This window comes from Geotrypetes seraphini, chromosome 3, assembly GCF_902459505.1.
Source record: "Geotrypetes seraphini chromosome 3, aGeoSer1.1, whole genome shotgun sequence".
Lineage (NCBI taxonomy): Eukaryota > Metazoa > Chordata > Amphibia > Gymnophiona > Dermophiidae > Geotrypetes > Geotrypetes seraphini.
In genome coordinates, this window is record NC_047086.1 from 217994519 (window position 1) to 218008712 (window position 14194).

Consider the following 14194-nt stretch of genomic DNA (forward strand, 5'->3'; position numbering starts at 1 on the left):
TAGGGAAAAAGTTCAGTTTACAGTAAAATGTGGAAGGTTACAACCCCCCAAACCCCCCATAACACCGGCGCGGTGTCTATTATGTAAACTGGGGGGGGTTCCCCAACAAAACCCCCCGTCGGAGCCCCTAAAAACTGTAATTTAGAGCAGCGTGGCGGCGCGCGCTGCGCTCAATTGTCGGCGCGCGCTTTTGTCTTTCGCGCCGTTGTCTATGAACCGGAGACATGACATGAAACATGCAGAAAAGAGACACTGGGACCAAAGCAAATGGAAAAATAAAATGCTCAGACAACAGGAGTATAAAAACAAACAAAAACCCCAATCCAGCCAATAAAGAGATGTAAGCGGGCAAGAGCCTCTTCTGTCTACTTAAATCGCTTACTGCCACCTAAGTGGGGATATTCCGTGGACAGTGCTGTTGAACATTTCCGCAAATCGCCCAACAAAAATGTGGGCAGTTCAAGGGTGGCACTGGGGGCAGTATTGGGGAGAAGCCAAGAGTTATTTGAGTGCTGAAAGTATTTAGTGCTAGTACCTGAGTGGGTGAATTTAGGACAGCTCAAAAGCTGTCCTAACTTCACTTACTTAGCTATGCAGGCTCTGGCATTGAATATTGGCCGGGATCTGCTTAATTATTTTTTATTTTAAAATCCCTCCTGAGCCACCTCTACCCCAGTCTGTTGGCATCAATGCCCCCACCCCCCTCAGGGTCCTGGTATGACCCCCCAGGATCTATCTGACTCCCTGGGGTTGTTGGAGACAGAAATGAGGCAAGTTGTTCTTGCCCCTTGCAAAATGGCTGCCATGACCTCTTGTGGCAGCTTGCAGTATTACATGGAGTACTGTGAGCTGCTGCGAGAGATTTCAGCAGCCATTCTGTAAAAGCAGGAGTGAAGGGGCTTCTGCCTCCCAACGACCCACCAGGGAGACAGGTAAGCCTGGGAGGAGAGGAGGGGCTTTGAAGCTTTCAGGCTGGGGGGAGGGAGGCTATTTAGGAGGCCAGGAGGGGGATTGTTACCTTAACTTGATCCTGATCTGTTTTTATCTGTAGAGATCAGGGTGGATAAAAATCAATGATTTCTTTAATAAATTGGATTTTTTAAAATTTAAATTGGATTTTTTTTTTTTTTTTAAATAAAATGCTTTTTTGAGGAAAAATCTCTTTAAAGATAGTTTTCTATTTAAGATATATTATAGTCCAAAAGTTATTCATCATGAAATAAGGATTAGTTTTTAATTATGTAGTATGGGGCTGTATGCTCATGCAATGCTTACATTTTTTGGTAAATGAATTCCATTAATTCATTCATAATGTTATGTCAATTTTTCTATCTAGAATAGTGGTTTCCAACTCTGTCCTGAAGGACCACTAACTAGTGAGGTTTTCAGGATAGCACTAATGAATACACAAGGGGCAAATTTTTAAGCCTGTCACCTTCATTATACACAGATCTCTCACAAGCATATTCACTAGGGCTATCCCGAAAACCCTACTGGTTTGGGGCACTTACCTGGTTATTGCCACTGAAAATTAACGGTTAGTGTTTAAGTGAAAACCAGCTATTTTGGGGGTGTTTTGGGGGCAGAGTTAGCAGTTGACCAGTAAAGAATGGAACTATACAAAACACAGTCCTATCTTTTTGTGGTAACCCATAGCTGTTTAAGTTCCAAATATTGACTTAAACCGGCTTTGCTTTAGCCAGCTTTGCATAAATCAGATATTCAGTGCCATGATCCAGCATTGAATATCTAGGAATAACATCAGCAGCGGTCAGCAAAATACTAGGGCCAAATTTCTATAAATGTCGCCTTAACTTAGGTGCTGGTAGGCGCCCTACCGATTCTTAAATTAAGATGAAAAGGCCGTTTAAAAGTGCTTTTAAAAGTTTTTTTTCCAGGCACCTACTGGTGATTAAAAAAAGGCACCGGAATCGCGCCTACGTAGGTGCTTTATGATGCCTAACGCCAGAAGTGGCATTAGGCGCTGTAAAGCGCCTACGTAGGCATAATTCATGTCAAAGGTAGGCACCGTAAATGTTGGCCTTGAAAACCTTGGCCTACATTTCTGGCACCTACCTTTGCCAGAGGTATGATTCTCTAAATGGTGCCGTTGCATGATTGACACATGATTGGCGGCTGCTTTTATGGTGGTTGACAACAACTGCGCCGTTTAGAGAATCTGGGCCTCACTGTCGCTGCTGAATATTTACCCCCATTAAATAACGTTGTTGGTTTAATTGTGAATTGATAATGAATAGGACTGTTAGGCAGACTGGATGGACAATGCAAGTCGTTATCTGCCATCATCTACTCTGTTGCTATGTTACGTGATTGTCTTCTATTTCTGGGAGACCCTGACTTATCAGGTTTTTTCTGCACATATGTTTTCTAAGTTCTATACCTTATTTAATAGCTCTGTGTTCGCTTCCTATGAATCCTTGAATGTTTTTGTTTTTTTTTGCAGATCTGTCATGGTCATGTTATAGTCCTCCTTTTTTTCATCATGTCTCTCTGGGCCCCCAATACCACCATCTCCAACTTGAGGCTTTTCATCACCTCCTTTTTATTCCCTCGTCACTTGTTACAGTTTCTGTTTTGATCTCTGCAATTCCAACCTTGCATATCTTCCTTGTAGTGATTTCTGTACCAGGTCTCTGTTCTCCTTGGCTGTTCATCCTCTGACTTCAGCTCCAAGAGCTCCACTGTTGCTTCAGCAGACATATTATATGGTACACTGCCCACAGTTGCTCTCGCTCTTGTTGCCTCTTCTATTTTTTTTTCCTTCTTGCTGTTTTCTGTAAAGAAGGCTAAGTTGGGACTGTGCTTTATTCTCTCAATTTGCTCTATTTAATTACTTCATAGGTTGGTTTGTCTGTCCCATCACAGAGCACCCATTTTAGGTAGCCATGCTCTGTGGTGATCTCACCAATTGTCTTCCATGCCCATGTTTTGAACCATTTCCCATAATGTCAAATGCCTTAAATCTTTGTTTTGAATAGTGTATGCTCTATGGAGCAGGGACAGTCTCTCCCATATATTTGTACAGTGCTATGTACAATAGTGCTATAAGTAGAAGTGATTTATTTTTAAAAAAAAAGTCTGTATAGGTTATTCTGCTTCCTCACTTTGCTTTTTAAGATGTTTTTTTAATTTTTATAGAATGGCCTGTCAGGCTATGAGACAGCTTCACCCTGAGGCAATTGCAGCCATTCAAAGCAAGGTTCTGTACAGCAAGGCTGAAGAGGAGCTTTTGAGCAGCATTGGATCAGTACGTACTGGACAAAGCCACTTCCATCCCCCTCCTTTTACACACTACTTCCAGCCCCCTCCTCCCCCTTCTCTCCTGTTCTTGCATGGCTCCCCTCCTCTTCTGGCATCTTTTTCACTGCAGTTTAATAAAGATGGCTGTTGTTCTACAGACAAGTCAACCCACGCTGGAGACGTTTCAGGAGTTGTTGAATACACATCCCCATGTTTTCTACCCTTCCCGCACAGCAAAGTCCCTGCAGATACACTGGCAGCTCATGAAGCAATATTACCTGCTGGAAGATCAAACAGGTATAATTCACCTCTCTTCTGTGGCATTAATTAATATCAAACAAATGCTGCTTTTCTGTGGCATTAATTAAGCATCAGACAAGTGCTGGGGAATCAGAAATGTTTCCTATTGTGCACATGCCCAGTTTATATGTGTTTGTCTTGTAACTGGGTGCTAGAAAATTCCTGGTAATGTAGCCCTTTGCACTATTTTCTTGTCTCTGCCTTGACAGCAGGAGATGCTATTTGATTCTTGTACACACTGTGTAACATGTAGACTCAGTGGACACAGAGGAGATATCAGACTCTGTGCACTCTGTAACATGGCAGATCTTGTGTTGTAACGAGCTGGGTATGTGTCTATGCACTGTAACCTGGGGGTGGGTATGCGGATGGCAAATTGCCTGATGTCTTTTGTCCCTGCAGTGCAGCCACTTCCGAAGGGGGATCAAGTGCTGAATTTTTCCGATGCTGAGGATATGATTGATGACAGCAAACTAAAGTAAGCTTTAAATTAGATTGCTTGATTTATTTTCATTGTCTTTAGTTTGGCGCGTTGTATCCTGTCTGTAGATTCCATATCTGCATCAAAGAAAGCAGTCTAACATGACTGGACTTTATAATACCCTAGTTTTCCTTCCTTGTTCTTATATCAGTCTCCTTTTCTCCTCAGAGACTTACGGGATGAGGCACTCGAACATGGTGAGTCTGCTGTCGCTTCCTCCCTTATTTGTGTCTCTGGTGCAGTGGTTAGAGCTACAGCCTCAGCCCCCTGATCCCATGCTGCTCCTTGTTATCCTAGGCAAGTCACTTAATCCCCTATTGCCCCAGGTACATTAGATAGAGTATTAGCCCACTGGAGCAGAGAGGGAAAAATGCTTGAGTTCCTGAATGTATACTACTTATAGATTCACTCAACCTCCTTCTGCTGATAAACTGCTCCTTTCCCTTCCCTGTTGGTGAGTTTGTCCTCTCCTTTCTACTTCTCCTTTTCCCTGTCTCCTTTATCCCCCCTTGAAGTTGCCCTATGTCCACCTCCTCTGCTAGTACACTGCTTCTACTTCTCCACCACAGGATGAGGTAAATCTCATTCCTGAGTTTCTTATAATAGTAATTTAAATAACAGCATCTGTCCGTTCCTTCTGGCCCTTGCTGTGAATTTACATTTTTCCTCTGTGCTGCCTGACTTCCATGCTGTTACTCTCTTATTCTGGCTTCCCCACTCCTGACTTGCTTCTGCTCTTGCCCAGTCTCTCACTCCTTGGTTATCAATGCTGCAGCTGGCAAACCAACCAAGCGTGCATACTCTTACTGTCTCACATGCTGGCCTGCCTAACGCAACTATAACTGCTGCAAAGTAAGTGGCTGGAATGGGGCATGGAGGGCTCTGATGTCAATTCAGCTACTGTTCTCCTCCTTCCTTCCTAGGCCATGACTTGCAGTGCTAGATGGGCAGCTCTAAGACAAGATGAGCTTGTGGTCCCGGCCCTTTGCTGCTAGTTTATTGCTCCCATTTTTGCAGCCATAGATGGGATGACTCTTAAGAGAAGGGATGGAGGGAGCAGAAAGTGAGGACAGTGAGTGGAGAATCCTAACGGGAAAGACCGAAGAAGAGGCACAAAAGGGAGAGCCATCTTGGATAACTGATGCTATCTACCTCTTTTTTCCTCTAGTGTTAATTACTACCTGCTGTGAAAGCAAACATACTTCATATTTTACACATGCCCTGAAAGAGGTGAGAGGTATATAAAGGGCCCAGAAAGAAATGGAGAATTTCAAGGAATTGAAGAGGGGATAGTGAAGAGGATAGATTCCTGAAAGAGATAATGGAGAGATGGGGTTGGGAACCTGAGAGGGGAAGAAAAAAGGGGTGATAATGCAAAACAGTATGAGAATTGGAAGAGATAGAAGGGAGGGAATGAAAGAGAGGTCTAGATGAGATTGGCTATGTGATAGTAAGGGAGCATGTGGTGGGAAAATTTGGAGGGCTAGAAAAGATGGAGAGTAACCAGCTTTCACCCCTAGCTACTTCACCTTGTTTCAGTACCATTAGATAAAAATAGGCAGTTGCCTAGGGCAACAGCAAACAGCACTTGCCATCAACACAGAACAGTGGGACCTGATAGCCACAGAAACTCAAAGAAACATCAGCACATACTTTAACCTGCATTTTTATAACATGCTTGTGTGATTATCATGACTGAATTTAACTATCAAAATCTTGGAGTGGGGCAGTGGGGGGTTGCAGCAAGGACCTGGAAGTTAATTGAGAGGGATGTAAAAATGAAGGTTTGCATAGGGTGCCTACTACTCTTACACTTGTTCTGATTAACACATCCTCTCCAAAGGACATAACACATTGTGATACCTGCTAGCGAGAGAAGGCAGGAGAGAGCAAGGGGCAGCGGCGAGAAGTAGCTCTGCCCACCCCCGACGTCATCCACTGGAGTTCTCCCTTAAAAGGGGAGGGGCCAACGGCGCTCAGTTAACAGGCTTGGGCAGGCGGGCAGGAGAGGAGAAGGAGGCAGAAGCAGAGAACAAGAAGGGAAGAAGGAGCAAGAGAAGGCAGGCGAGAGCAAGGGGCAGCGGCGAGAGGTAGCTCCGCCCAACCCCTGACATCATCCACCTGTCCTGACATCATCCATCTGAGCTCTCCCCTAAAAGGGGAGGGGCCAACGGCATCGAAGGCGAGTGTTAAAGGCACTCGCCTTAGCGAGAGCACCTTTGCGAAGGGATGAGTCACTGCAAAGAAGAAACACTAGGGAAGGACACCTACACAGGCACGTACCACAAGGGCAACAGGACAGAAAAGCAGTAGATAAACAAACACAGTAGTAGCAGAGGACAATCACAGCAGACACAGAGGACACACACAAGGAACAAGGGTGGCAGGTTTAAAATCAGGAGAAGGACTTCACAATAACACCAAGGACGCTACACAGATTCCTGCACAAGGAGAAGTCACTTCAGACAAAGTGTGAGAAAGCATATAGGGAAACAAGAAGAAGCCACTTCAGACGGCAGACCAGCAAGCGGACAGCAATGGAAGCAGCAGACAGAAGCAGGATGTTGAGCTACCCAGTTTTCTGCACCGTTTGCCATATGTTTGACTACCTCCCCTCTAGGAGGCGGTCTTATGTATGCACTCGATGCAAGGAACTGGAGGGCCTGAAGAAGCAAGTCAGACTCCTGGAGGGCAGAATACTGGAACTAGAAGCACTTCGAGAAGTGGAGGAGGAGGACAGAGAGGCAGAAAACTTCATGACAGAGGAAACCATTGAGGAAGAAGTTAGGGAGTTAGAGAAGTTCAAAGATGAGGCATACAGGGAGACCGTGGAAAATCACCAACAACAGTGGAACTGCCAAGATACACCTACAGAGAGTGAGGACCGCCTAGAGAACAACCACAAGGAAGGAATAGGTGACAGCAGTGAGACCTGGAAACAGCGGAGGGAACCCACAGGAAGACGAGTCTGGTGCATGCCAATGCCAGGATGAGGGAAGATGGAAGTGCACAGAGGACACGGACCTATGGCTGGAGAGATGGACATACAATAGGGACATGGACCTGCAGCTAGAGAAGCAAGAGAAGATGGATAAGACAGCAATCGTCGTAGGGGACTCCATCATCAGACAAGTCGACAACCACATAGCGGGAAGAAGAAAGGATCGGCTGGTGACCTGCCTACCAGGAGCCAAGGTAGAAGATGTAGTGAGCTGCATCGACAGCGTGGAAGGGGAAGACACGGCGTTGGTAATCCATGTGGGGACAAACAACGTAAGCAACAGGAACTACAGCAGGGAAACACTGAAGGACCAGTTCTGGATGCTAGGAAGGAAGCTGAAGACCAGAACACCAAGGGTAGCATTTTTGGATATCCTGTCGGTACCCAGGGCCGACAGGAAGAGACAGACGGAGCTGCAAGCAGTCAACGCGTGGATGAGGCGCTGGTGTGAGGAAGAAGGATTCTACTTTGTGCGCAACTGGATGACGTTCTGGGGGAAGAGCAAGCTTTACAGGAAGGATGGACTCCACCGCAGTGGAGATGGAACGAGGCTACTTGCAAGCAACATCAAGCGAGAAATTGAGAAGTTTTTAAACTAGGAAGAAGGGGAAAGCCGACAGTCGACCAAGAGTTGATGGTTCGAGAACCGGTATATCAAGAAGATACCATGTAGGAAGATTGCGGGGAAGAATCACCAGATCATAGGCAAGATAGAAATCCTGATGGATTGAAAGGGACACAAGAGGGAAGGAAATGTAAGAAAGTAACAGGCCGCAAACTCAAGTGTATGTACACAAACGCAAGGAGCCTAAGTAATAAGATGGGGGAATTGGAAGCTATGGCACAAAAAGATAACCTTGACATCATCGGCATCATGGAAACATGGTGGAACGAGGAAAATGTCTGGGACACTGTGCTACCAGGATACAAACTATACCGCAGAGACAGAGTAGGACAAAAAGATGGGGGTATTGCACTATACATCAAAGAGGGAAACGAGTCTCCTGGAGAGAGCATGCTGGAAATGAAAAATCTGTATGGGCCAAAATTCCGGGAACAAATTGAATGGACACGAAGAACGGCATCTACTACCGACCCCCAGGGCAGTCCAAAGAAACTGACAGAGAAATGACGGACGAGGTTAAACACAACTGCAAGGGAGGCAATGCAGTTACCATGGGTGACTTCAATTATCTGGGGATAGACTGGAGCCTAGGCACATCCGACTGCAGTAGAGAGACCAAGTTCCTGGATGTTGAAGGCGATTGTTTTCTAGAACAATTTGTCAAGGAGAATATGAGAGGAAATGCAATTCTGGACTTAATTCTTAATGGACTACGAGGACCCGTCGCAAGGTGTAGAAATAAAAGGGACGCTGGGAAACAGTGAACACAATATGATTCACTTCAACCTTGACACAGGGGCAAAACATCGATCCAGAATGACAGCCACGGCACTGAACTTCTGAAAATGGAATTACGAAGGGATGAGAATCATGGTGGGGAAGAAGATTAAGAAGAGGACTGTAAAAACGCTAGAGCAAGCATGGTCCCTTTTTAAGGACACAGTCACTGAGGCGCAAAATCTATATATACGGGTATCAACAAGGAACCGGCGTGGCTCACTGTAGCAATGAAGGAAGTGATCAGAGAGAAGACTTTGTTTAAGGAATGGAAAAGGTCAAAAACGGACAAAACCTGGAAAAAGCACAAACAACATCAAAGCAGGTGCCATAAGGCAGTAAGAGGGGCCAAAAGAGACTACGCAGAAAAAAAAGCTAAGGAGGCAAAAAACCTCAAGCGAAGGAAGTGGTGGGGCCGTTGGATGACTAAGGAATAAAGGGAGTACTAAAGAAGGACAAAGTCATCGCCGACAAACGAACACATTTTTTTGCATCTATATTTACCGAAGAGAATATATACAATATACCAGAAGCCAACAGGCTATACGCAGGAAATGAAGACGGGAAACTGACAGGGTCAGTCTAGAAGAGGTATGCAGGCAGATTGATAGGCTTAAAAACGATAAATCCCCAGGAATGGACGGCATTCATCCAAGGGTAATCAAGGAACTGAAAGGGGTTATATCTGAACTGCTCCAACTAATAGCCAATCTGTCGATCAAATCAGGAAGGATTCCGGAAGGCTGGAAAGTGGCGAATGTTACGCTGATCTTCAACAAAGGTTTGAGGGGATATCCGGGAAACTACAGACCGGTGAGTCTGACCTCAGTACCAGGAAAGATGGTAGAGGTGCTGATAAAGGACCATATCATTGATCACCTTGACGGACACAATCTGATGAGGACCAGCCAGCACGGCTTCAGCAAAGGAAGATTTTGCTTGATGGACTTACCACACTTCTTCGAGGGAGTAAACAGGCAGATAGATAAGGGTGACCCGGTCAACATTATATATCTGGATTTTCAGAAGGCATTCAACAAGGTCCCACATGAACGACTACTTCGAAAAATTGCGAGCCATGGAATCGAGGGTGAAATACTCACGTGGATTAAATATTTTTACTTATGTTTGACTTATTCTTGCTGTACACCACCTTGAGTGAATTCCTTCAAAGAGGTAGTAAATTAATCCTAATAAATAAATTACCATAGTAGTACTCAACCCTGTCCTTGGAGCCAATCTGGTTTCAGGATATTCACGGTGAATATGCATGGAGACAGATTTGCATACTGAGGGGGCAGTACATGCAAATTTTCATGCATGTGCATTGTGTAAACCCTGAAAACCAGACTGGCTGTGTCCCTAAGATTGAGACCCCTGCACTACTTGGATGAAACAAGAACTGTATTAAAAACAAAAAACAAAGCACATAGGAAAAGGAAGGAAGAAACAAGGATGCTTTTAGAACAAGGAATGAAAAGGGAAAGAAAAATTAGGTAGTATAGCAAGGAAAGGAGATGGAAGGAAAAAGATGTGGGGTTATGGAGGAAGAGAAAAAAATGGAGGCAGGAAGGAAAAAGATGTGGGGTTATGGAGGAAGAGAAAAAAATGGAGGCAGGATAAGAAAGAGGAATGGAAAACAAAGAATGTTGCCCTTGCATGTCTCCATGATGGCAACATCATCTTGAATACTGGGTGTAATTTTGGTTACCACCTCTGAAAAAATATATAGCGGAATTAGAAAAAGTACAGAGAAGGGCGATGAAAGTGCTAAAAGGGACGGGATGATTTCCCTATGAGGAAAGGCTAAAATGGCTAGGGCTTTTCAACTTGGAGAAGAGATGGCTCAGGGGTGATATGATAGAGGTCTATAAAATAATGAGTGGAGTGGAAAGGGAGGATGTGAATCGCTTATTTACTCTTTCCAAAAATAGGACTAGGGGGCTTGGGATGAAGCTACTAAGAAGTAGATTTAAAACAAACCAGAGAAAATATTTCTTCACACAACATGTAATTAAACTCGGGAATTTGTTGCCAGAGAATGTGGTGAAATCAGCTAGCTTAGCAGGGTTTAAAAAAGGTTTAGATAATTTCTTAAAAGATAAGTCCATAGGCCATTATTGAGATGGCTTGGGGAAATCCACAAAACTGAAGCAGGAGAGTGAAGTCAATGTTGTAAAAAAGTTTATTAAAACAATAGAGTCAGTTTGTAAAACAAAAGAAATAAAATATATTAACTAACTGGATAGCTATAATTGATAATAACTCATTCCAAAATATGGTCCAATGAGTATAACAGTTAAAATCCAAATATCGATATGATAAATATCCTTTGGGTAAATGATGCAGCAAAGGTCTGTATAGATGTTGAGTGGTAACATAAGGTAGAATAAAAAATGACCCAAATATCCTGGATAAGCCTTGCAAGAAAACTATCTGGGAGCAAGTCAAGCTGAGACAAGCAGTCCAAAATGGTGAACCTGAGCTTATTCCTAGGATAAGCAGCATAAAATCTGTTTTACTACTTGGGATCTAGCTAGGTACTTGAGTCCTAGGTTGGCTACTGTTGGAAACATGATACTGAGCTTGATGGACCAATATGACAACTCTTATGTTCTTATAGAACAATACTAAAAATCTTTGTTCTTTTACAAAACAAAAGGAACAAAAAAATCGATGATATTAGCTGGGTAGTATTGATGATGATGATGATGATGGGTATTTTTAGCCCACCAAATCCCCAAACAAGGCTTGAGGTAGATTTACATATCAAGAAACTAATTCATTAATCAGGAAATTGAACAAAATTTATAAAAAAAAAAAAATCATATACCAAAAGATCATAAAATAAAAAAATCACAAGTAAGGTTCATAATAAAAATTTAGAAAATAATGTTTCAATATCAATAATTTGAACACATCTGAATATTCACAGGCAATGTATTCCAACTTTTCACCAGTTGATAAAACTTTTCATATAAAGATAGCTTCTTTACCCACTTAAGCACAGGATATTGCAAAGCAGAATATTTGCAAGCATGCTTATGAATTCCTAACAATTGTACAGAAAATATCTGATCAGCTGAGCCAATGCCCTCCAAAATCTTAAAAGCTAAATAGAGCACAAATAGTTTTTAAATTATGCTAACGGGAAGCCAATGAAGATCAGCAAGCAGAGGGGTCACATGATCAAACTTTGACAGTCGTGTCAGTGAAGTATGCAATACATTTTCTTCAAAACCCTTCATTTTGTCATCTTTAATTGTTTGTGTTTTGGTGTCGTTGACTGTGGGGGCTTGTTCTTCCTTTGTTTTCTGCAAAATATTTACTGGCCATTAGTATATTGCTCTACATGTTTACATTCTTCCCTTGCAGAACTGACGGTAGCAGACAGGCGTCAGAAACGAGAGATTCGCCAGTTGGAGCAGGAACTGCAGAAGTGGCAGGTGCTGGTCGATAGTATCACTGGTGAGCTTATTAATAGGCAAATGGAGGGGACTGGCCAACCACACACTGAGGATCAGCCTAGAGTTTTCTAAGTGTGTCTTAAGCAGTACATGATCTGCTTTCAAAGCTGCCTCATTAAGATACAGCTTGAGTGATAGAATACTACATTTCATTAAAACTTTTAACAAAAATCATAGAAACATAATGGCAGATAAAGGCAAATGGCCCACACAGTCTGCCCATTCACAGTAACCATTATCTCTTCCTCTCACTAAGAGATCCCACGTGCTTATCCCGTGTTTCCTTGAGTTTAGACACAGTCTGTCTCTACCACCTCCTGAGCCTATCACCTCTTAACTTCATCCTATGCCCTCTCATTCCAGAGCTTCCTTTCAAATGAAAGAGACTGAGCCTTATTTAGATAGAGAAAAAGATGATTTAGAATTTTTAGAATTAATTAAGGGTCCAAAAATTCCTGATCATATAAAAGGAAGTCTGGAAGAGCCTATATCATTAAAAGAATTACAAACAGCGTTAAAAGTCCCTTAGAGTAGGGACCGCTCCAGGTGGTGATGGTTTTACAGTAGAGTTCTATAAATCATTCCAAATCACCCTATTACCTCATTTATTAAATTTATATCAGGCTCAACTAATTAAAGGTTGCATTTCAGGTACTATGGCAGAATCGTTAACTATAGTTTTGCCAAAGCCAAATAAAGATCCTACATTGGTTTCAAACTACAGGCCTATTTCTTTAATTAATGTAGACGGAAAACTTTTGACTAAACTTATGGCTTTACGTTTGGCCAAAGCTCTCCCTTATATAGTTGGTATCCACCAAACGGGGTTTGTTGCTTAGAGACATTCTTCCAGTAATACCAGGTTGGCTTTTCATATGTTGTATTTAACAAAAGCCATGAAAGATCCGGCCTTCTCTGTATCTTTAGATGTAGAGAAGGCCTTTGATCGGGTGGAATGGACCTTCATGTATCAGGCTATGGATTGGTTTGGTATAGGTCCAGGATTTGTACAAATGATTCAAACATTGTATAGCTCCCCTGTTGCTAGATTGTATATTAATAATAACTTCTCAGATCGTTTTAGTCTGCAGCGGGGGATTGTCCCTTGTCTTTACTTTTTGATATAGTATTAGAACCCTTGTTATTAGCTATTCAACAAGTGAAGGAGATACAGGGTATCCCACGTTCTGGTCGGTAATATAAGGTCTCTGCTTATGCAGATGATATACTGCTTCATTTGAGGAATCCTGGAACAACCATTCCACATTTGCTTGAATTGATAGATAAATTTGGGAAATTTTCAGGTTATAAAATAAACTGGAGTAAATCAGAAGATCTTCCTCTAAATGTACATTGCACAAAAGGTTTATTCTTTAGCACTCTCCAGACCAGTAGAGGTTAACTTTACGATTGGGTATATATCTAATCATGACCAGCAGGTGGAGACTGAAAACAAAACTTTGGGACAGTATATCCTAGCCCCTCCTCTCTATTTCCCTCAGTCTTCTTTCAGTCTCCAGCAGGTGTTGAGTGATCTGTACCCATCTCCCTTGGTAGGGCTGTTGGAATTTGTTTAGAGGTTTATTGTCCCTGTTTTTAGCCGGACGGAGCTTGGACGGACTCTGTTTGGGGGTTCGTCCGACCTCGGGGGTGTCAAACCCGGCGGGTCACGAGCGGGGTCCCTCCCCCCACTTCCTCCACCTCCCCATATTTTTTTAGAGGAGCCTCAGCAGTAAGCCTTGCCCCCTAAATCAAGCAAGGCATATTGCTTCGAGAGCCTGTGGAGTCTGTTCTGTAAAAAAAAAAAAAAAAAAAAAAAAATCCTGAGGTAGTGCTGGTCTGGAGGGTTGTATCCCTTTAAGAAAACTGTATTTTACTGTATTTTTTCAACTAACCGGCACTTTTTTACAGCTAGGTCGCGTATGGAGCAATGAGCACTTCTAAAGGGAAAAAGTGCTCATTGTGCTCCAGACGCGAGGCACTCGCGGCCGGCCTGTGCAAGCGGTGTTCAGGCCGGTGCGGTGGAGGAGCTCCGTCGGCAGCGGCTGCAGGCGCCCAGAGCTCCCCGCCGATGGTGCCTCGCGAGTCGGCAGGGAACGGTGGAGAAGCCCGGTCTTCTCCGTCCGCCCACGGAGGGATTCCCCGAGCCGCCGACGGTCGGGTTTTAGAGGATTCCCTCTCAGCTGATATTTTGACAGCTGATGCCGGCTTGCCTGTTTTAGCGGCTGAGACTATTCAGGTCTCTCAGCCGCTTCAGGCTGTGGAGGGAGCTGTTTTGGCGG

General features: G+C 43.5%; 1 protein-coding gene across 2 annotated transcripts in view; it reads left to right on the plus strand.

The window, feature by feature from the left end:
* The window catches only part of MCRS1 (microspherule protein 1), an 81713-nt gene that overhangs the window by 19353 nt on the left and 48166 nt on the right, over positions 1 to 14194 (plus strand). For both annotated transcript variants that reach the window (XM_033939053.1, XM_033939054.1), the window contains exons 7-11: positions 3160 to 3268; positions 3420 to 3558; positions 3964 to 4039; positions 4211 to 4239; positions 11821 to 11913. In XM_033939053.1, the coding sequence (XP_033794944.1) occupies positions 3160 to 3268; positions 3420 to 3558; positions 3964 to 4039; positions 4211 to 4239; positions 11821 to 11913 (446 nt within the window). The remainder of the gene's footprint in view (positions 1 to 3159; positions 3269 to 3419; positions 3559 to 3963; positions 4040 to 4210; positions 4240 to 11820; positions 11914 to 14194) is intronic.